This window comes from Salvelinus namaycush, chromosome 6, assembly GCF_016432855.1.
Source record: "Salvelinus namaycush isolate Seneca chromosome 6, SaNama_1.0, whole genome shotgun sequence".
Taxonomy (NCBI): Eukaryota; Metazoa; Chordata; class Actinopteri; order Salmoniformes; family Salmonidae; genus Salvelinus; species Salvelinus namaycush.
The window spans coordinates 24,346,971-24,370,786 of NC_052312.1; the positions used below are offsets into that span (position 1 = coordinate 24,346,971).

The 23,816-nt window shown below is 41.6% G+C and overlaps 1 protein-coding gene across 1 annotated transcript in view; it reads right to left on the reverse strand.

The window, feature by feature from the left end:
• The window catches only part of arhgap36 (Rho GTPase activating protein 36), a 93,564-nt gene extending 76,420 nt beyond the window's left edge, over window positions 1-17,144 (reverse strand). Inside the window, exon 1 of the mRNA XM_038996255.1 lies at window positions 16,884-17,144. Coding sequence (XP_038852183.1) covers window positions 16,884-16,931 — 48 coding nt within the window. The 5' untranslated portion in view covers window positions 16,932-17,144. The remainder of the gene's footprint in view (window positions 1-16,883) is intronic.
• Window positions 17,145-23,816: the final 6,672 nt, after the last annotated feature.

A 23,816-nucleotide genomic window follows, 5' to 3' on the forward strand; every position in this document is an offset into this window, starting at 1 on the left:
AAGCTGATAATTAGGAGTTTTTTACTCTGCTGGTCTCGGCCGAGACCGATTCAAGACCGAGTACAAATGTATCTGACATGGAGACAACACCGAGACACTCAATATGTGATCTTGAGACCGAACTCGAGACCGGTACTACAACACTGATAAATACCGACACTCACTCCCTCACACAAACTGAAGGGTCTCTGAGGATCAAAGATCAATAGGTGGATCAAAGATTAATCTGGTAAATCAGAAAGTGAGTGTGTTAGCAGCTTTGATTGGAATACAGGCATAAAGGACCATTTTTTATATATTTACTCAACCTTTATTTAACCAGGAAGTCCCATGTACTTGAAGAGGTCAATAACAGGTCAACGAGAGGTCAGAGGAGGCGAGCAGAGGTAAGTCACCGGATATCCTAACATGTGTTTGTCCTGTCATATAACAAGTACCTGACCTTTGTAAGAACACTATGAACCTATAAAAAAAGACTCACCCTCCCTCCCTCCCTCCCTCCCTCCCTCCCTCCCTCCCTCCCTCCCTCCCTCCCTCCCTCCCTCCCTCCCTCCCTCCCTCCCTCACATCATTATAGTCTAATGTATTTGTCCTGTCATATAACAAGTGAAGGCACCTGACCACTGTGGAACAATTAGGAAGCCAGCAATGGTACATTTGGCTTGAACCAGAACAGTGTGGCTTATGAGCAGCAATAGAACCAAGTATGAGCATAGAATGGCATAGCAAATAATAAATATACTCTATGTACTGTATTGTTGAAACATCAATCCCATATGAATGTGCCTCATGAGGTCCTCCTATCCAAACTACCCTCCCTTAACCTGTTTGGGCTGCAGGGGCAGTATTGAGTAGCCAGATAAAAGGTGCCCATTTCAAACGGCCTCGTACTCAATTCTTGCTCGTACAATATGCATATTATTATTACTATTGGATAGAAAACACTCTCTAGTTTCTAAAACTGTTTGAATTATATCTGTGAGTCAAACAGAACTCATTTGGCACAAACTTCCTGACCAGGAAGTGGAAAGTCTGAAATCGATGCTCTGTTCTACTTCCTGCCTATAAATGGGCATGATACGTATGAGTATACATGCACGTCATACACCTTCCCCTGGATGTCAAGAGGCGGTGAGAGAAGAAATTTAGTGTTTATCTTGGTCTGAAGTGGAATACAAGCTCTTTGTATGACGTGTCCCCCATTTCCGGTTTTCTGGAGAGCGCGAGGTGGTACCTGGATTTGCCTTCTGTTTAGCTGCCGTTATAGGCGACTACTATCTCCGGCTTTGATTTTATTTGATACATGTGACCATATCATCGTAAAGTATGTTTTTTCAATATAGTTTAATCAGATTATTGAAATTTTTTCGGGAGTTTTGCCGTGTTCCGTTCTCTGACTTTGTTGACGATGGAGCGATTCGTGCCACTTGGCTAGTGCGCTTGCTAAATCGAGAGGGAACGTGGCCGTTCTAAATCCAAACAACGACTGTTCTGGACAAAGGACCCCTTGTCCAACATTCTGATGAAAGATCAGCAAAAGTAAGAAACATTTTATGATGCTATTTCATATATCTGTCGTGCATGTGAACTAGTCGTCGGCGCCCAACGTTTGGGTACTCTAGCTATACCGAAGCTGGATGTCGTAATGAAGTTATTTTTTAGAATTCTAACACTGCGATTTCATTAAGAACTAATGGATCTATCATTTCCTATACAACATGTATTTTTTAGTTATGTTTATGAATAGCTATTTGGTCAGAATATGTGTGTCATAAAAAGTGTCCGAAAAATATCCGAACGTTGTGGGAAATAGTAGCTACGTTAGCAGAATGTATAACCACTGATTTCAGCTCTAAATATGCACATTTTCGAACAAAACATAAGTGTATGTATAACCTGATGTTATAGGACTGTCATCTGATGAAGAATATCAAGGTTAGTCAAAAATTATATATCTTTTGCTTGTTTGTTACGATCGCTAACCTTTTGCTACTGGGAAATGGCATGTGTTTCTGGCTATTGTGGTAAGCTAATATAACGCTATATTGTGTTTTCACTGTAAAACACTTAATAAATCGGAAATATTGGCTGGAATCACAAGATGCCTGTCTTTCATTTGCTGTACACTATGTATTTTTCAGAAATGTTTTATGATGAGTAATTAGGTATTTGACGTTGGTGTCTGTAATTATTATGGCTGCTTTCGGTGCAATTTCTGATTGTAGCTGCAATGTAAACTATGATTTATACCTGAAATATGCACATTTTTCGAACAAAACATAGATTTATTGAATAACATGTTATAAGACTGTCATCTGATGAAGTTGTTTGTTGGTTAGTTTGGTTGGTTCTTGGTTAGTTAGGTTGGCTTTGTGCATGCTACCTGTGCTGTGAAAAATGTCTGTCCTTTTTTGTATTTGGTGGTGAGCTAACATAAATATACGTGCTGTTTTCGCTGTAAAACATTTTAAAAATCAGACATGTTGGATGGATTCACAAGATGTGTACCTTTCATTTGCTGTATTGGACTTGTTAATGTGTGAAAGTTAAATATTTAAAAAAAATATCTTTTGAATTTCGCGCCCTGCACTTGAAGTGGCTGTTGTCATAAGTGTACCGACGCCGGGCTGCAGCCATAAGAAGTTAATGTGTCCACTGAAGTTATTAGTTGGATGTATTCCTATCTGACAAACAGAAGTCAAAGGGTTCATTTGGGTGACACTCAGTCGGACTCTCTTTACTATAACATTGGGGTCCCACAAGGGTCAATATTAGGCTCCCTTCTGTTTACCATCTATATACATGATCTCCCACTTGCTTGCCCACAAGTTAACATGCAGATGTACGCAGACGATACAGTTCTGTAAGTACACTCAAAAAACAGACATCTAGATGTTAACAAGTTAACTGAAGCTATGGTATATGTTTCTAAGTGGATGACTAATTCTTGCCTGCATTTAAATATCAAGACTGTTTGTATCTACTTCTCGAAGAAATCCTCTAATTCTTCCCAAAGAGCTGTTCTTGTCAATGGGGAGAATCTGAAAGTTGTGTCTAACTTAAGGAATCTCGGCGTCATTTGGACTCCAACTTGACATTTAAGAAACACGTGACTGTGGATAACACGGTCAAGTTTGGATTACCTAACTTTAGGCCTCTGTGGGCCGCCAAACCATACATGCAGGCTATGATCTTCGCACATCTGAAATATTGCCTCACATGCTGGTCACAAGCAGGAGCTACAGTACTATTCTGAAGCCAATTGAATCACTCTACAAACAAACACTTATTGATAACAAATCAAACAGTTACCACCATTGTCATATCATTTACAAACGTAATTGATTTAGTCTGGATAGCTTTAAGCACTAAGTAGATGCAAGCCTTGTCTTTAAGATCCTTCATGATCTTGCCCCTCCACCCCTTTGTCGGCAGATCAGGCTCTAGGAAAGCACCTCCAGGATAACAAGGGCAGTAACTAGAGGGGATTGCGTTGTCCCTTCTCGACACAGTATAATCGGCCAATCGTCCTTCTCTGTTAGAGCTACAAATGTCCATGGACTTGAGAAGCTGCACTGATTATTGTACTTTAAAAAAAATGTAATTGAAAACATGGCTCAAATCCATCCAAACCGGTACACACGAGTTATCTCTCGTTCCTCATCTGTAAGACGATAGTTGAGGTTAGTGTTGTTGTTAGAATGATATATTATTGTATGTAATGTATTTGTATTTAGTATTTTGTACTGCACTGGGACTACTGGTGCATATTAGCTTTTGGCTAACCCCGGCACATGTATATGGATGTTGCATTATGTTAATATTGATGGTGATTAATTGGCATTGTCCCCTATAAATAAATACATAAAAAAATATATAGCAAAAGGCCAACTAATTATTAGAATTACAATAAAATACAGAGACAAGGATAGGGGGAAAAGGGGGGAGAGGAGAGGCCAGTGTTGATGTATAGTCTAGCGCTCTGGAGGTCTCCGTAAAGATTGAGGAGGTGAAACTTGTTTATTTGTTCAGGAAATTCCTGATCAGTTTTGGAGCTGATTACTATGAGAAACACACACACACACGCACACATGCACACGCGCAAGCACACACACACACACACACACACACACGCACACACACGCACACACACGCACACCTTCACAACTACAATGACCAAATAACCACATGTCCAACTCAACTCAACTTCAAACCAAGGAAAGCCATTGACTCTACTGCCACCCTTAGTCTAAGCTTGCAACCACAAGTCACTGAGACTGTGAAACGGGTCACATGTATCAACCTTCTGAGAAAAACACTTCAAATACAGAAGCCAAACATCGCAGTATCAATCAACGAAAAATGTAAAGCTGCCAATGTAAATAGCAACCTTACACAGTGGGCCGCCATACTGCATGTAATGTCATTAAAAAGTACGTTGATGGTTGAACTTTTCTGTCCAGACTTGTGAGCAGGTGACAGTTAGTAATCGCCAATAAAAACACATTACTCAACCTCTCCTCCACTCACCCTTATAGCTATACGACCAACTCAGGTGAGCTGAGAGGGAAACACACAAGCGCACACATACACACCAGAGGGGGCTGGTGGGAGGAGCTATAGGAGGATGGGCTCATTATAATGGCTGTGATGTATTACATGGAACGGAGTCAAACATGTGGTTTCCACGTGTTTGATACCTTTCAAATAATTCCATCCCATCCATTACAATGAGCCCGTCCTCCTATAGCTCCCCCCACCAGCCTCCTCTGACACACACACACACTCTCTAACGTCACAGTGGTAGAGGTAATGTACCGTGTTGGTTTTACGTTACCACAGATACCCAGACAGTAAGTGTGTTGGCCTTCTTTCTCACACCTCCGTGACTGAAGGACTGGCCAAGTCAGTGTTGTGTTGTGCATGGAGATAACAGACAAGAAATCACCTAATAGGGTGTCAAAACTTACCAACAGCACAAAAAAGGTGAGCAGCGTGGTAGCAGCAAAGTAAGGGCTAGGTTTAGGTTTGAACCAGGAAGTGGACATGAAGCCAGGGTTAGGACAGCTGCTTTTAGCGACGCTAGTGTTAAAAGTCGGTTTAGTTTATGTCCTATTAGATGTTTTCCCCTCGGCATGAGGACCAACCCTACGGACAATCGGCAGAGTGAGTTGAAATGTAATTTCATTTAACTTCTGGCTTCTGGCGGACTATTCCATTTTTTTGCAAGCCAATTCCCAGTAACGCTAGTGAGTAAAGGGTTAGGCTAGGGTTAGGTTTAGGTTTAGGGTTGGTTAGGTTTAGGATTGGTTAGGTTTAGGGTTGGTTAGGTTTAGGGTTGGTTAGGTTAGGTTAGGTTTAGGATTGGTTAGGTTTAGGGTTGGTTAAGTTTAGGGTTGGTTAGGTTTAGGCTAGGGTTAGGTTTAGGGTTGGTTAGGACTAGGGCAAAGGTTACTCCAATTCCAGAGATACATTTATCAGCTGAAATAAGATTCCAGAGAGAGACTTAGCAGCTAATTCATTTCAGTTGATCTTGTTCCCAGACCATAATAATCTCTGTGCCATCGTAATTCTAACACCCTAATCTCAATCTTTCACACGGGGACATCACTTCCTTTTAGCGAAATGGTATGTAGTTAGTTCATTGGGAATCCAATAATAACCCATCTTTGGGACTCAAAAGGCAAGATTCTTTGCTTGAAAGTCCAAGTAATGAAATTAGAATCTAGCAATGAATTAGATTTACTATACAAGGTCTCAAAGTAACTCGCTCTACACATTGCAACCATAGGATACACTCTTTTGAAGTAGCTAACCCTATACAACACATAGGTCAATAATGTTTATAGAGGATGATTAGCATCAATATAATGTTTCTGAGAAGAGAAGTCTAGTGCTTCTAAGTAGCTGGATCACTTCACAGTGCCTTATATAACGCTAGATTAGGAGCATCACATTGGAAAATCCTGATTTATCATTGTATCTATCTTAAGATCCTAGAACCAAGCCTGGCTCAACTCCCGACCTAGTCTAGATGGCTAGGACACTGGGGTTATTGTGTGTGTCTATTTGAGAGCGAGGTATGTGAAAAAAACAATAAATTAATTGTCATAGTCAAGATCAGGGGTATTCAAATCTTACCCTACGAGGTCCAGAATATTGCTGTTTTTCTGTTCCAGCTGATAATTAATTGTGCACACCACCATTTTTTTTTTTACTCTGCTCGTGGGAAACATTTCATGGTAAAGTCTACACCCGTGGTATTCGGCGCATGTGACAAATACATTTTAATTGTATTTTAAAATCTCTCTCTCTCTCTCTCTCTCTCTCTCTCTCTCTCTCTCTCTCTCTCTCTCTCTCTCTCTCTCTCTCTCTCTCTCTCTCTCTCTCTCTCTCTCTCTCTCTCTCTCTCTCTCTCTCTCTCTCTCTCTCTCTCTCTCTCTCTCTCTCTCTCTCTCTCTCTCTCTCTCTCTCTCTCAGATTAGAATGTCAAATTTTATGTTCCTTTTAATGGCGTAGAAGGCCCTTCTTGCCTTGTCTCGCAGATTGTTCACATCTTTGTGGAAGTTACCTGTGGTGCTGATGTTTAGGTCGGAGTAGATATAGATTTTTGGGTGCTCTAGGGCAACAATGTCTAGGTGGAATTTGTATTTGTGTTCCTGGCAACTGGACCTTTTTTGGAACACAATTATTTTTGTCGAACTGAGATGAACTGTCAGGGCCTACAAAAATAACAAAAGCAGACTGGATTTCTCTCTCTGTATTTCTCTCTCTCTCACTCTCACTCTCTCTCTCGCTCTCTCTCTCGCTCTACTCTCTCACTCTCTCTCCAACTCTGTCTCTCTCTACTCTCTCTCACTCTGTCATCCTGCTGTTCTATCACTCTATCCCCAGAGGTCTCTGAGAGGAAGTGCCAGAGGGAGAGAAAGATCCAGCGAGGAGGATGCCAGGATACCAGGGCTTCTCTAAACAGGACATACTCTAACTAACCCCACCCATCACCCGTCAGAGAACAACCCGCTGATCTGTTGGCTGATCAACTCGGTAGTATTTCATCAAAACATGCTTTGCGAAAGGTAACCCACCACCACCACCACTCATTGTCTATGGAAGCTTGGAACCGATGCATTTGAATGTTATGAAAACTCTTGCACCTATACATTTGACCCAACAGGTTCATTTCCACGATACCAGCGTTTCTCTAAACAGGACATACTCTAACATAACCCACCCATCATCTCCTAACATTGCCCCTCTCCTCTGCCACTGATGCCTTCTGGGTACAGTTTTTCTCCTGTGCTGTGCTTATTTAGTCGGATGTTATGCTAGATAACACTGTTGGCGTACAGACTCTGTCAAGTGCCAATGGTAAGCTTCGGTACGATAGACTCCAAAATGGTGGTTGGTGTCCTTCACTCTGTCCCCGGTTGCCAGCTTAAACAGATTAAATTGTTGACTCTAGTTCCAAATAGTGGTTGCATATCAAGTCCTAGTTCAAAATATCAGTTCAAAATCAAGTCCAAATATCCAAATAGTCGTGTCCACACAGCACTGGCATATACAGTATACACCGAGTATACAAAACATTAAAAAGACCTGCTCTTTCCATGACATAGACTGACCAGGTGAATCCAGTTGAAAGCTATGATACCTTATTGATGTCACTTGTTAAATCCACTTCAATCAGTCTAGATGAAGGGGAGGAGACAGGTTAAAGAAGGATTTTTAATCCTTCAGACAATTGAGACATTGATTGTGTACGTATGCCATTCAGAGGGTGAATGGGCAAGACAAAATAATGAATTGCCTTTGAACGGAGGATGGTAGGTAGTAGGTTCCAGGCGCACCGGTTTGTGTCAACAACTGCAACGCTGCTGGGTTTTTCAACAGTTTCCCGTGTGTATCAAGAATGGTCCACCATCCAAAGGGCATCCAGCAAACTTGACACAACTGTGGGAAGCATTGGAGTCCACATTGGCCAGCATCCCTGTGGAACACTTTCGACATCTTGTAGAGTTCATGACCGATGAATTGAGGCTGTGCTGAGGGCAAAAGGGGACCTAATGTTTGGTACACTCAGTGTATATGAAGGCTTCACAGAACCTACAGTGGTATTGTCATAGATTACTGTGCACGAAAACACAGTATTTTTGTTACCCTTATTATTATTATATATTGTTTTATGGGGTAGATCAGCTTTAATAGTGCAGAAATATTGTAGCTTCCATCAATTTAATTGTCTGCATCCTTTCCAATCACCCATATATTTTGTGTGTATATATATATATATATTTTTTTTTTATTATTATTATTTTTTAAATATATTTTTCTTTATTATTTTTCTCTAACCCTACCACCCCTCCCCTAATTGGAGTAAACTAATGGACAACAACACTTAGCCTTCTACTTCCAGCTTATACATACTATATACATTTTATGGGCACAGTGTATTTTACAATAGTTATCTTTAGTTTGTTTTTAATCCCATCCTTCAGCTACCCTCAACCCCTCCCATCTATTTCTAAAGACCATCCAGTTGGATTTCTGTTTGCCATATATTTTTAACTGTGCTGTTTCACAAAAGTTCTGAACCTATTCTGCAATTTATCCGGTACGCCAATTTAAATTGAATTTGAATTGTAACTTCTATTTACCACCACAAAGATGGCCGCCTGTCCACCCACTGTTGAACGTCAACTTAAATGATCATGTCTATTCTATTATCTATGTCTCTATGATTCCAGTCAGTTGCCTACGGAGGACGGACAGTGTCATTTAAAACAACAGATGTTCCCATTCAAGTCAACATTCTCTGAAGTCTGGACCTCCAAACATCTTTATAGTAACATTTGAAAGTTGAAATTTCAATTGAATTCCAATGTTAGTACATTTATCAGCCAAACATGACAACCACCCCTGTATTCAAGAGAATTTGTCTTCAAGAGAACACAAAAACCTCAGATGATGTAAAATATATGCAACATATGCGAATATGAAGAAAAAAAAGAAGTTTATACGTTTTTAGATAATTTATGTTAATGGTAAAACAATATATATGTATTAAATAAATCAATCTCACCCATTTTTTTTCTTCCAGTAATGAAGAAATGTATGTCTCATGGTAGGGTGGAGTATGGAAAAGGGATACATTTTTATGTGTGTGTGTGTGTGTGTGTGTGTGTGTGTGTGTGTGTGTGTGTGTGTGTGTGTGTGTGTGTGTGTGTGTGTGTGTGTGTGTGTGTGTGTGTGTGTGTGTGTGTGTGTGTGTGTGTGTGTGTGTGTGTGTGTGTGTGTGTGTGTGCCCTCTCTGATAGAGGGTCATGACCGAGGTGTATATATTCAGAGAAAACATTATGGAATAAGATCAATTATGATCGCTTAACCTCTAAAAGAAACCGGTATTTATATGAATATTCATTGAATAGATCATGTGTAGTAATCTAGTCATAGTCAGAGGTCTCCTTACAGTTAGATTGACTGGACACTAAAGAGAATGACTTATTCATACATCTTCTTAGAATATGTCTTTAGCTGCTCTGTGTATGTCTGTGTCTGTGTGTGTGTGTCTGTGTCTGTGTCTGTGTCTGTGTCTGTGTCTGTGTCTGTGTGTGTGTGTGTGTGTGTGTGTGTGTGTGTGTGTGTGTGTGTGTGTGTGTGTGTGTGCATGTCTGTTTGTGTGGGTGTGTGGATTTCAGACAAATGTATTTAATTCTGTCTGATGAAGTTGGCTCTATCAAAGTGTTCTACGTTCAACTTGGAATTCAATTATCCTGTCCTAATCTTAATACCAGACCAAAGAACAGTATTAAAGCTACAGTCTGCAATTCGAAAATTCAACAAATGGGTAAAATGGGTAAAGAACTGAATTGACCATTGAACAGATTCCCAACCAGATCACAGACTGTAGCTTTAAGCTCATTCCATGCTCACAATAAAACAACCCCTGACCTCAGAGCAGCAGCTCTTTTTGACTTAGAAAAGAGTAGGGAGCGAGAGAAAGAAAAAGTCTAAATAATTCTCTAAGAAGATTATCCAATTATAATTTATCCAATTATAATAGTTAGGGCACAGAGAGACTTGTTTTCACTTCTCTTATACACTCTTAGAAAAAATGGTTCTCAAATGATTCTTTAAGGAGGCTTTTACATGGAAGGCTGGTAGAGAGTGATAATAGAAAACATTCCATTTATAATTGAGCAAGTGGCTCAGTTAGTTGGGTGGGTTTGATTCAAAAGCATAGTCTTCTAGTCGACCATGCTCTACACCTACAGTACCTATCAATGATTTATGAATGACAATGACTAGAGACCAATGCAGACTATATAATCAGACCATAGGGCAGGTTCATAGCTTCAAGTTCAATGGTGTCCACATCACCAACAAACTAGAATTGTCCAAACACACCAAGACAGTCGTGAAGAGGGCATGACAAACCGTATTCCCCCTCAGGAGACTGAAAAAATTTGGCATGGGTCCTCAGATCCTCAAAGGGTTCTACAGCTGCAACGTCGAGAGCATCCTGACTGGTTGCATCACTGCCTGGTACGGCAACTGCTCGGCTTCCGACCGCAAGGCACTACAGAGGGTAGTGTGTACGGCCCAGTACGTCACTGGGGCTAAGCTGCCTGCCATCCAGGACCTCTACACCAGGCGGTGTCAGAGGAAGGCCCTAAAAATTGTCAAAGACCCCAGCCACCCCAGTCATAGACTGTTCTCTCTGCTACCGCATGGCAAGCGGTACCGGAGCGCCAAGTCGAGGACCAAAAGACTTCTCAACAGCTTTTACCCCCAAGCCATAAGACTCCTGAACAGGTAATCAAATGGCTACCCGGACTATTTGCATTGTGTCCCGCCACATAATCATTTCAAACCATGCTTACATTTGTATACGATCATAAGTTTCTCTCTATTATGCGTGAGAATACTTGGGAACAGATTTCTTAAATTAAAATCAATTGGAGCTGATTTCCTAGTGTTTTTAGTCTTTTATTGTCATGCCCTGACCATAGAGAGCCCTTGGGGTGCAATTGGTCAGAGCGTGACTAGGGGGTGTTCTAGTCTTGAATTTCTATGTTGGTGTGAGTATGGTTCCCAATTGGAGGCAGCTGATGATCATTGCCTCTAATTGGGGATCATACTTAGTGTGGTCCTTTTCCCACCTGCGTTTGTGGGATATTGTTTTGTTTTGGTTTAGTGCTATGTGCGCTACGAACTGCACGTTTGTTTATTCTTTGTTGTTTTTTGAAGGTTCACTTTAATAAATATGTGGAACTCTACTCACACTGCGCCTTGGTCCGCTAATTATGTATACGACGAACGTGACATTTATGTCCAACAACAAAAAATATATATCTACTTGGGGGGCCAAATAAAACCACATGCGGGCCAAATTTGGCCTGTGGTCCGCCGTACAATGAGTGACGGACAGGAACAGGAAGAGACAGGTAGAGGTCAAAGGTAAAGAGGAAGTGGTCATCAGAGGCAGACCAAATATTGTCTATTATATTGACAAGATATTCAAGTGACCGCTCTAACATTGGAAATACATTTCCTCAAAGATGGAAGGCAGGCTGGAGGAGGTGTGACCATTCTAGCCAATGAGATGGCAGATACGCGTGTGAACAACAAGTTATAGAGCTAGATAGAGGACTCATCTTTGTATCTGTGTCATTATAACATATGTGACAGCATGGGCATCGCCATTAAGGTTATCTTCATTTTAAAGTAGTCCATTTTCAATTCCAATGAGTTGCTCCCAACTCATTGGAATCCCCACCCAGTTGACTACTTTAAAATGGTGGAAGCCCTCAATGGCAATGTCCATGCTAAAACCAGTTAAATCCATGATAAGTCCTTTATCTATCTCTATGAAAACAGGCACAACACCGATATGAAGTCTTTTTTTTCAAAGTTGCCGAAATGCCATGTGCGTCCACTTACATCAGTGCATTCGTAACCACCTAAGCGTTACATACTTCTATTCAATCAAATAAGCCTCACGTAGCAAATTAGCAATTACATTTTTTGTTGACCAAATTCGACACTCTCCATACAAAAATTCCTCACTTCGTAGGCTTATTTTCGCCTCTTCCTCTATGGTGCCACAGGCCCGGATGGCCATCCATCTCATGATAAAAGCTACAGAGACGGGCGCTATTTTGTGTCCAGTGTGAATTCCTCCATTGGGAATAGAGAGGAAATGGGAAAACTGACGGAGATGGGACTTTGATGTTGAGCCTGCTGACTGTGGGCGTCTAAACAGGTCTTAAGTAAAGTACAGCGCGTGAAGTATTTGTACTTGGACATTGTGAGTCAGAAACCGTCAATAATTGAGTTGCTCTGCACCTCTCAGGACCAAAGAAATGCTTCTGGGTGGCTCACCATCCAACCAAGAACAACAACAAATGATTGAGCAAAGAGATACTCAACCTCTGATGATAATAGAAGTCCAATACAAGGATGCTTCTTCAAAACTCCTGTCTCAGGACAAAGACTAAATTAAATACAATATTTACCTTAGCAACAAACCGTTTATAAGTATTACTAGATGCACTCTCAAAAAAAGTGTTATCTAGAACCTAAAAGGGTTCTTCTACTGTCCCCATAGGAGTAATCTTTGAAGAACCATTTTTGGTTCCAGGTAAAACCCTGGGTCAAGATAGAACCATTTTGGGTTCCATATACAACCCTTTCCACAGGGTTGTAGGGAACGTCAAAGACCAATTTCGGAGTGTATGGGACACTATCTCACGCTACAGAGACACTGGCACTAAGTGTTCAGAAGACAGAGACTCATCGCTCACACACACACACACACACTAACACACCCACACTGGGACTGAGTGTTCAGAAGACAGAGACTCATCGCTCACACACACACACACACACACACACACACACACACACACACACACACACACACACACACACACACACACACACACACACACACACACACACACACACACACACACACACACACACACACACACAAACACTAACACACCCACACTGGGACTGAGTGTTCAGAAGGCAGAGAGACACTGGAAGAACGTACAGCACTGTAGCCCGCTGTGATGCTGTGTTAGCGTGTATGTGCAGATCCGTGTGTGTGTGCTTGCGTGCATATGTGTGTGTATTTTTCTCTGTGTGTGTGTGTGTGTCTGTGTGTGTACGGGTCTCTCTCGGTGTGTCTGTATGTCTGCACACCTCTCTGGGTGTTGTTTGTGTGTCCTGGGACAAACTCCTTCAGATAAATCTAGAGAGGGGTGAGTAAAGCAAACACAAGGAGATATGTACCCAAGACGTTTTCCACAGTAGCACTCCAGAAGAGTAACGTCTCTGTTGGGGTGTGTGTGTGTGTGTGCATGTGTTTGTGTTTGTGTGTGTGTGTGTGTGCGCGCACGGGTGTGTTAGCACTAAATCAAGAAGAGGTATCCAGCCCAGTAGAGTCGTAAATTTGAGTAGACGATTGATTTATTGACGTTAGCTGGTAGAAATATTTTTCGAACCTCAACTTTTCCTACCTCTTGAGAGATTCCTCCGTCTCTTTCTCCCTCCGGCTCATTGCCACTTCTCTCAGGATTACAGGAAAAGGTAGATTTACAATCATTTCAATTTGACAAAGTATTCAGTGGGATGACTATAGACAACTAAAAGAGACGTTACAGTAATATGCTTTGAGTTTTCTTCTGAGACCATAAATACAGTTGGAAGAGAGCAGTGAATACAGAAAATACTGTTCCAAGAGACCACCTGGTTTGATTAGTATGTCCACTTCAGTAGGAGGGCAATCAATATTATGTTGCATTATGTCAATATAATTGTAGGCCTATTATGTTGGCAACACTGAAAAACATTACATAGGTATTAAATAGCGAGAGAGGTTATCACGTAACATAATTAGAAAACAACTGATTGTTGTTGAGAGAATGAACACAGTGAACAGCGTAAGAAGCAGAAGAAACAGGAAGTAAGATGGTTGTTGTCCATCCATTAAACGAGTAGGATTGCAATCACGCTAATGAAGGGATGCATACGGTACAGTGTCCTTCTCTCTCTTCTTCCTTGCATAATGCCACTCCCCCTCTTTCCATCCTCCCCTCCGCCTCACTCCCTTCAATCCGGCATCTCCGCCTGTCCCTTCTTCCATCACTCCCTCCATCCCACCATCCCTCCATCGCGCACTCCCTTCACCCCACCCCATCCCACCTCTCTCTCTCTCTCTTTCTCTCTCTCACTCACTCTCTCCCTCTGTCTCCTTCCCTCCACCTCTCTCCTACTCTCTCCATTCTTCCCTCCCTCCCCACTTCCCTCCATTAGCATATGGTGCTCATTATACGGTTGAGCATCCAAGACGTTAGGCAATATCCTGACCACCAGCAACAGACGTCAAATATTGCCACACACACACACACACACACACACACACACAATTCCATATCGAATGTTTGAGTGCATACCAATAAAAACAGCAGATTATTGCAGAGTGAAAAAAATACTCCATTTTGAAGGATTTAGCTATGGTAGATTACTGGTTAATCTAGAAACAACATGTCTCAGCGGTAAATGATCTGTCTGTCTGTCTGCCAGGAAGAATACTATGTGTTTTGTAATCCCCGGGTTAAATTACGCTCTAAGACAGATGCTCCAGACACGAATCTAAAAAGAACCCTTACAAAAGAAGATTGCAGTCAGCGTGCAGTCCAAAACAAAAACAAAAATGTTTCACTGCAGTAATTTTGCAGTGTAATTGCAGTTACAGTGCAGTATAACTGCAGTTTAACTGCAGTTATTCTGCTATTACTGTGTCCAAAATACCACAGTCGACTGCAGTTACTGCAAAAAAAGAAGATGGCAATGTATGTCAATGGTGGAAGGTTGAGGGTTAGACAAACACACATAAACTCTTGAAGAAAGTCAAGGGACGTCACGAGTCAGGAGTGAGCTACATGTGACGATGCGAGCGGATTCCTTTCGTAAGGGGCATCGTTTCATCCCCTCTCCAGGGCAAGCGGCGGCATGCGTTCATTCCCTTCACTGAACCATAAATACATGAATGAGTTCATATCAGTGGCACTCCCTCAGGGACGATCTGAGGTTGTTAAAACACTAGTAAACACAAACTACTATGCATCCCATAAAGCCTATTACATATACAGTTGAAGTCGGGAGTTTACATACACTTAGGTTGGAGTCATTAAAACTCGTTTTTCAACCACTCCACAAATGTCTTGTTAGCAAACTATAGTTTTGGCAAGTCGGTTAGGACATCTACTTTGTGCATGACACAAGTCATTTTTCCAACAATTGTTTACAGACAGATTATTTAACTATTAGTTCACCTTATCACAATTCCAGTGGGTCAGAAGTTTACATACACTCAGTTGACTGTGCCTTTAAACAGCTTGGGAAATTCCACAAAATGATGTCATGGCTTTAGAAGCTTCTGATAGGCTAATTGACATCATTTGAGTCAATTGGAGGTGTACCTGTGGATGTATTTCAAGGCTTATCTTCAAACTCAGTGCCTCTTTGCTTGACATCATGGGAAAATCAAAAGAAATCAGCCAAGACCTCAGAAAATAAATTGTAGACCTCCACAAGTCTGGTTCATAATGACCATTGTTATGTTTGGAGGAAAAAGGGAGAGGCTTGCAAGCCGAAGAACACCATCCCAACCGTGAAGCACGGGGGTGGCAGCATCATGTTGTGGGGGTGCTTTGCTGCAGGAGGGACTGGTGCACTTCACAAAATAGATGGCATCATGAGGGAGGAAAAGTATGTGGATATATTGAAGCAACATCTCAAGACATCAGCCAGGAAGTTAAAGCTTGGTCACAAATGGGTCTTCCAGATGGACAATGACCCCAAGCATACTTCCAAAGTTGTGGCAAAATGGCTTAAGGACAACGAAGTCAAATGGAGTGGCCATCACAAAGCCCTGACCTCAATCCCATAGAAAATGTGTGGGCAGAACTGAAAGAGCGTGTGGGAGCAAGGAGGCATACAAACCTGACTCAGGTACACCAGCTCTGTCAGCAGGAATGGGCCAAAATTCACCCAATTCACCAATTCACCCAAGCTTGTGGAAGGCTACCTGAAACATTTGACCCAAGTTAAACAATTTTAAGGCAATGCTACCAAATACTAATTGATTGTATGTAAACTTCTGACCCACTGGGAATGTGATGAAAGAAATAAAAGCTGAAATAAATCATTCTCTCTACTATTATTCTGACATTTCACATTCTTAAAATAAAGTGGTGATCCTAAATGACCTAAGACAGGTAATGTTTACTAGGATTAAATGTCAGGAATTGTGAAAAACTGAGTTTAAATGTATTTGGCTAAGGTGTATGTAAACTTCCGACTTCAACTGTATATATATATAAATACATGAACCTTAATGTAAAAGTACTTTAGTTACTGTATATTTCACTGTATTGATATAGTAATATAAAACCACTTGTCCTACTTCTAAAATCACACTAAACACACAAACACAAGTTGCAAAAGGGGTTTTCTCCTTTCAATATCACTGTAACATGGCGGTTAGCACTAACGCACAATGTAAGAGTGACGGTGAGAAGTTCATTCATTCACAATTGCCAGCAATCTAGTAATATTGTTCCAAAGGTCGACTAAAGTGCCCCTGAAGTTTGACTTTATTGAACGAAGAGCCATAAGGAAACTAGGTCAAAGGGAAACATGATCAAGGTCTGCTGAATGGAGTGTACTGAGTAAGGAGGACAAACATCGCTTTATTCCAAATGGCACCTTATTCTCTATGTAGTGCACTACTTTTGGTTGAAATTGTGGCACGCACACACACAGAAACACATCCACGCGCAATGCACCCGCACGCACACACATAGACTTACCATGTAGTAGAACTGCATGTCCTGCCGCACAGGCTGCTCCATCTGCATCACTGAAGAAGATATTCCATCAGAGACTAAAAACAGAAAAATTAAGTCTCTTTTCTTCTCCTCAGAGAGGGGACCAAGGTAGGCATCTCTTCTCTTTGGCTCTCCTCTCTTTTCTATCCTCTCCTTCTCTCAATGCTTAGACAGTAAGAGTTTCCTCTCTCTCCTTCTCGTCTGTGAAAACAACTCCAACGACAGCAACTGTTGATGTGTAGAGTTGTCCATCAGTCAAGAGACAGCTTGAGCCCAGTATGAGCTTGTTGTTGTGTGGTCCCCCCACCCCCCTCTTTCTCTCTCTCGCTCTCTCTCACACACACTCCCTCTCTATCTCTCTGAAGATAGCGCTCAGTTCTTCCTGTGCCGGCTGCTGCTGCGGCCGCTGGATGTGTGTGTGAGAGAGAAAGAGTGTGTGTGTGTGTGTGTGTTCTGTGACAGATAACGCACTGTGCGCTCTTTGCTGTCAGAAACAGGAAACGTGGAGTTTGGCAGTTTAGCCCTGATGCGTGCGTTCTTGTCAGTCTGTCCTACTGTCCGTGTGTGTGTGTGTGTGTGTGTGTGTGTGTGTGTGTGTGTGTGTGTGTGTGTGTGTGTGTGTGTGTGTGTGTGTGTGTGTGTGTGTGTGTGTGTGTGCGAGAGCAAGACGGAGTTGGTTGAGTTAGTTAGTTAGCCTACTGAACCCTGATAAATAGTAACACACACACTATAAATCATAATAATTTGGTGGGTGCTTGCATTTGTCCTATTTCACACATGTACAAGTGTTTTTTGCATATCCTATTGTGGGGAGTGGGGTCACGGCCAGGGTCTGCCATTCAATAGTGACCCTGGAACAATTAGGGTTAAGTGCCTTGCTGAAGACCAAATCGGCACATTTTTCACCTTGTCGGCTTGAGGATTCGGTTACTGGACCAACGCTCTAACCACTAGGCTACCTGCCACTATGGTTATGTATAACATATCTTTTTTAATTTTGACTGAGAACACTTTGATCATACAGGAGGTATTTTCAACATTCAACATTCCAACTGCTGCCAATTCCATGGAATTCGAATTCTAGGATCAGGACTGCATCAATAAATCCGTAGTAACTTTTAGATCCAGTGTGATGTCATTGAGTGATATTTCCACTAGGTGGCGACAGACTCCGGTAGGTTCTTACAGCAAGAGCCATTGTCCTCAGATGCATGTGTGTCCCAAATGGTACCATTTTCCCTATGTGGTGCACTACTTTTGACCTGAGCCCATAGGATTCTGGTCAAAAGTAGTGCCCTATGTAGGGAATAGGGTGCCATTTGGGATGAAAACTATGTTACATAAGTTTGTTTTGGATTTTAATAATGAACTGTCTCTGTGGAACTCAGTTTATTAAAGAAATACCCTCCCTCTAGGTAGACATTATAATCTGAGAGAAATGCAGACTACCACCACTACACAGTCTGAAATACAGACACACTACCACCACTACACAGTCTGAAATACAGACACACTACCACCACTACACAGTCTGAAATACAGACACACTACCACCACTACACAGCAGTGGAGGCTGCTGAGGGGAGGGTGAATCATAGTAATGCCTGGAATGGAGTCAATGGGATGGTATCAAGCACATAAGAACCACATGTTCGATACCATTCCATTGACTCGATTCCAGCCATTATTATGAGCCGTCGTCCCCTCAGCAGCTTCCACTGCTACAGAGTCTGAAATACAGACACACTACACAGTCTGAATACAGACACACTCCCACCACTACACAAGACTACACAGTCTGAAATAAAGACACACTACCACCATAACAAGACTACACCATTTGAAATACAGGCACACTACCACCACTACACAAGACTATACAGACACACTACCACCAATACACAAGACTACACAGTTTGAAATACAGACTACCACCACTACACAAGTCTGAAATACAGACACACTACCACCACTACAGAAGACTACACCGTCTGAGGCAGACTCTGCTCACTACAGAGGGAAGAAAGCATAGCTACCGTTTAAACATTGCAAGGAATCTATGAATGTAAATGATATATGTAATGTATGAATACATTGGATGTAGGAAAAACTACAATGAAACCTAGGCTATATATATATTGACATATGGATAACGTCTCTAGTCTATCATCTTGAGACTGGAGAGGTTTAACGACACAGTATGAAGCAGACCGGAGAGGTTTAACTACACAGTATGAAGCAGACCAGTGAGGTTTAACTACACAGTATGAAGCAGACTAGTGAGGTTTAACTACACAGTCTGAAACAGACTAGAGAGGTTTAACTACACAGTCTGAAACAGACTGGAGAGGTTTAACTACACAGTATGAAGCAGACTGGAGAGGTTTAACTACACAGTATGAAGCAGACTGGAGAGGTTTAACTACACAGTCTGAAACAGACTGGAGAGGTTTAACTACACAGTATGAAGCAGACTGGAGAGGTTTAACTACACAGTATGAAACAGACTGGAGAAGAAAGTGAACACACCCAAACACAGAAGGGTTATATGAATGTAAATCGTTTTTTTTCTGCTATCACCAGCAATGTTCTTTCATTCAGGAAACACAGATATGATAACAGGGTCGTTTGTATTCTCTCGGAACTAAATGAATCAAACGACTGAAATGAGGAGGGACTAACCTGAACTTGTCCAATAAGAGACATTCATTTTCATTGCAAAACGTTTTCCATGGCAAAAACGCTTTGCTACCATTTTGCCATGGTGGGCACTAATGAATACACCCCAGGTCAGAAAAAATTCAAAAGGACATCCATAGACAAATCAGTGTTAAGCAAGAAAAATAATTTATTTGAATGATATAATAATTTTAATCACATTGGCAAGACATACATAGCTGCATGTGTTCAAACCAACAGCTACATGAACCACACTGCTGGATCTGAAAACTGAGGTTATTGATAATTATCATAATAATAATCATATATGCAGTAGAGTTTTAAATATGTCCTTCCAATGAGAAATAACAAAAATAGAATAATTCCAAGAACGCTCTCTCTCTTTATTTAAGTAGCCTAACCCAACAAACTTCATCTTGTTTCGTGGGTGTTTTTGTGTGTGTCTTTTAACTTAAAGCTGTATTATTGTCCTGGTCCTATACATACAGAGAGTACTGTGAGCAGTTTAACTGATGTACAACTAATTATCGGTTATACTCATTATACTTAGGGACAGGAGTTTTTCCTGACCACATGACTTGACCGGGAAACACTCTGGGCCAGAGTTATATACTATTTGTTTCTTATAGCCTATAACTAGGACCCTGAGTTTTTCCTGCATGGTTAGGTAATGTGGTGAGGGGAAATTATGGGGCCAGATTTCTGTAAGAATGTTGTGAGAAAAAAAAAAAAACATATTTTGACAGAAAAATAACTCCTGTCCCTAATCATACTATCATCTCTATATTTAATCTGAATAAGGGTAATCTAATGGTACTTACATTGTATATACAGATTAACACTTTAACATAGCTTGAAAGGGTGCGATCAAATCTCATATGATACCCTTTCAAGTGTTAGACCAGAATAGTGCACTAGATAGGGAGTAGGGTGTGATTTGAGACAAAGGCTAAGATTAATATGTCTGTTTGCTTGTTTAGCGTCATGACAACCAGGTGGTTGTTACGCTGCTGTTAGATGTCGATGCAGAAACAAGATAGAAAACACACACTGACTAAAGGACGTATTTTTCTGTCATCCCCCCTCTCCCTCTCTCTTCTTCTCTCCCTCTCTCTAGACTTGTATTGTTCCGTGGGGAGTTTTGGGAAAGCTTTAAGAGTTGTCCTTATGAGTCACAGAATAAAGAAGGGAAGGAAAGAAAGAAAGAAAGGAGGAGAGAGGAAATCGATGGACAGAACTTGTATTAACCCAACCGTGATCCCCTCTTTCAGAGGAGTGAAATATCCACTCGTGAAATGTTACCCACCTTCTCTCCCTCGCCCCCCCCCCCCCCCCCCCCCCCTATCCTCATACCTCTTTCTCTTCTGCTCCCATACTCTGTAATACTCTACCACATTCCTAGACATGGTTGATTGGAGAGTGGAACCCACTATAATAAATCACTGTATGTGCCAACTGTAGGCTACTGAACAAATCTGTATTTCTTCCTGTGTGTGTGTGTGTGTGTGTGTGTGTGTGTGTGTGTGTGTGTGTGTGTGTGTGTGTGTGTGTGTGTGTGTGTGTGTGTGTGTGTGTGTGTGTGTGTGTGTGTGTGTGTGTAGCGCTGCGCAACCATTTCTGTGGCTAGAGCTGGAATCTCCAACTGGAGTTACAGTATTTAGTGAGTATTTAGCCTCGGTGTGTGAAAATGTGTTTCTGCCTCATCCTCGGTCTTGGGCTATTGCTTACATTTTTTTCAACTCTTTCTCTCTCCCTCTTTCTTTCTCTCTATCGTTGCATCTGTGTTTTATGAACAGTATAAGGGTACAGCCAAGAGTAGTAATAGTAGGAATAGTGACGACCACTACTGTAACAGCCATAGTATATGACAGTAGTAACCATATTATACAGTATTACCGTAATAACCACAGTATATGACTGTAGTAACCATAGTATACAGCATTACCTTAGTAACCATAATAACTACAGTACTTCAGAACAGAAAGAGTAACAACTCTGCATACCTCAAAGGGAGTGTAATATCAAGGTAGCTGAAAACCATAGAATATAATCAGTAGAATGGGCATAGAACCTCTGACCATAGGAAGTTGACATTATGGCCCCATTGCCTTAAATAGGGGTGTCCATTCTAGTAATTATATTTCTACGTCAAAAACACAGAAGGTTAAACATCACGCCAGACTACAAGGCAAACTAACACTGAGCTTTGTCATAGTTCTTTTTTTGTTGTAGTTCCATTCACTAAATATTTAAAACAAGCGTCACTTGACTATTTATTAATAACGTGTTCATTTACATAGTTTTTTTTCTTCTTCTTTTCATTGTCTTCATAAGTTGTTGTAGTTGTTGTTCTGGTTTCCTGAATGACCGATATAACAAAAAGAGCATCCAGATATTAATCTGGAGTCGCTGCGTCTCTGCGTCGTTGCTGGAGGGACAGAGCAGTAGTCTTACAGGGTGTGCTCCCTCTCGTCATCCATAGGGGGGCGCTGTAGCTCAATAGCACCAGGGTTTGCACGGCCCCAATGTAATGGTTCTGGAAAAGTGTGGCGAAAGGAGGATGGGTTAAGATCAGTGTTCACAGTCTGAGCGGGTCCAGAAGTCCACTATCCGTTCCTTTAAGTACACATCCAGACATTCACACGCACTGTCCCTTTTCCATCCGTCTCTGTGTGTTCTTTCACACAATCCACCCTCCTGTTTCCCTTGTAACATGGATGGTTAGTTTGGTCTGGATATAGGGACCGATGCACAATGCAGCAGAAGGATAAAAACTAAAAAAACATTTGTATTTTTGACAGAGAGGGGTGGATTGAAAGATGAATTTGAACATAGCACTCTTGAACACAATATCAACGCGGTGTCCTTTTTCCCCTTCCTTCCATTGACATTCAGGCTGTGTCGTCTGCGAACGTGAAGCTCAGATGCACAGAAAGAATGGGAGGGGTACGGAGGGAGGGATGAGGGGAGGACGAAGAAATGAGGAGAGGAGGGGGCTACTCTATGGGCAGAGAGAGACAGATGGAGCATGTGTTCCTGCCAGGAAGGAGGACGAGAAGAGAGGGAGAGTGGACGAGAGGAAAAGGCTCTGCACAAAACGGACAGTTTGAGAAAAAAAACATGTGGAGAGGGCAAAAAGAAGAGGGTGCTGCATTTTTCAATATGGCCGATGGATGGTTAGCTGTATTCCTGGACTGTCTCTGTTTGTTTTGTGATGGTTGTTAGAAAAGTGGGTTCTAATCACAGTTCCGGAACCCCCTCAGATCCAGAATCCCCTCTCAGTTCCAAAACGTCACGGAAAACTCCAAAGACTACAGCCACATGATTCAGACCACTTAATCCTCTCCTTAGGGCGGATAAATGAAGCCCTTGTCTCCACACACACACACACACACACACACACACACACACACACACACACACACACACACACACACACACACACACACACACACACACACACACACACACACACACACACACACACACACACACGTCTCCACTTGTCTGTTTATGGCAGTCCTTTGGTCCTAACAGAAACCAGTCTAAACCCTGTTAAATAAACCCAACCCTGTATCATACTCTCTGTTAAGAAAGATTCACAGGGTTCAATTCTGTGCCCTCCATCTTTCACACATCCCTTGCTGTGTTTGGTTATCATTTCCTGTATACACACACACACACGCAAGTACACACATACTGGCGGCAGTGTGGGGAGATCCGTGGGTAAGGGTTCGTGGGCTTGTGTTCCATGGCGTTGCTCCTTCAGTTCAGTTGGTTTGATCCTGTTGTGTGCTGTGAGGTGTATCACATAGTAGATTACTACTGTTAGTACTACTGTAGTACTATTACTGTTAGTACTACTGTTGTAGTACTGTAGTAGTACTGTACTACTACTGTTAGTACTACTGTAGTACTTCTGTCCTATTACTGTTAGTACTACTGTTAGTACTACTGTAGTACTATTGTACTACTACTGTTAGTAGTACTACTGTACACTGTGGCTCTCCATAGTCTGTTAGAACAGTTCAAGCGGATATATTTCAGTTTATACGGTATGTATGTATATCTTTGTACAGGTTAAATACAATCTGAGAAAACATTTATATGGCCTTCTATCTCGTATGAAAAGAGAAACATAAACAAACGAATAACAGGGATGACACAGGCATTGTTGTTTTCCTCGTTGTTGTAAGCTACCTCTGTATGCAGTCGCCAAAGTGCTTTGATTCAAAC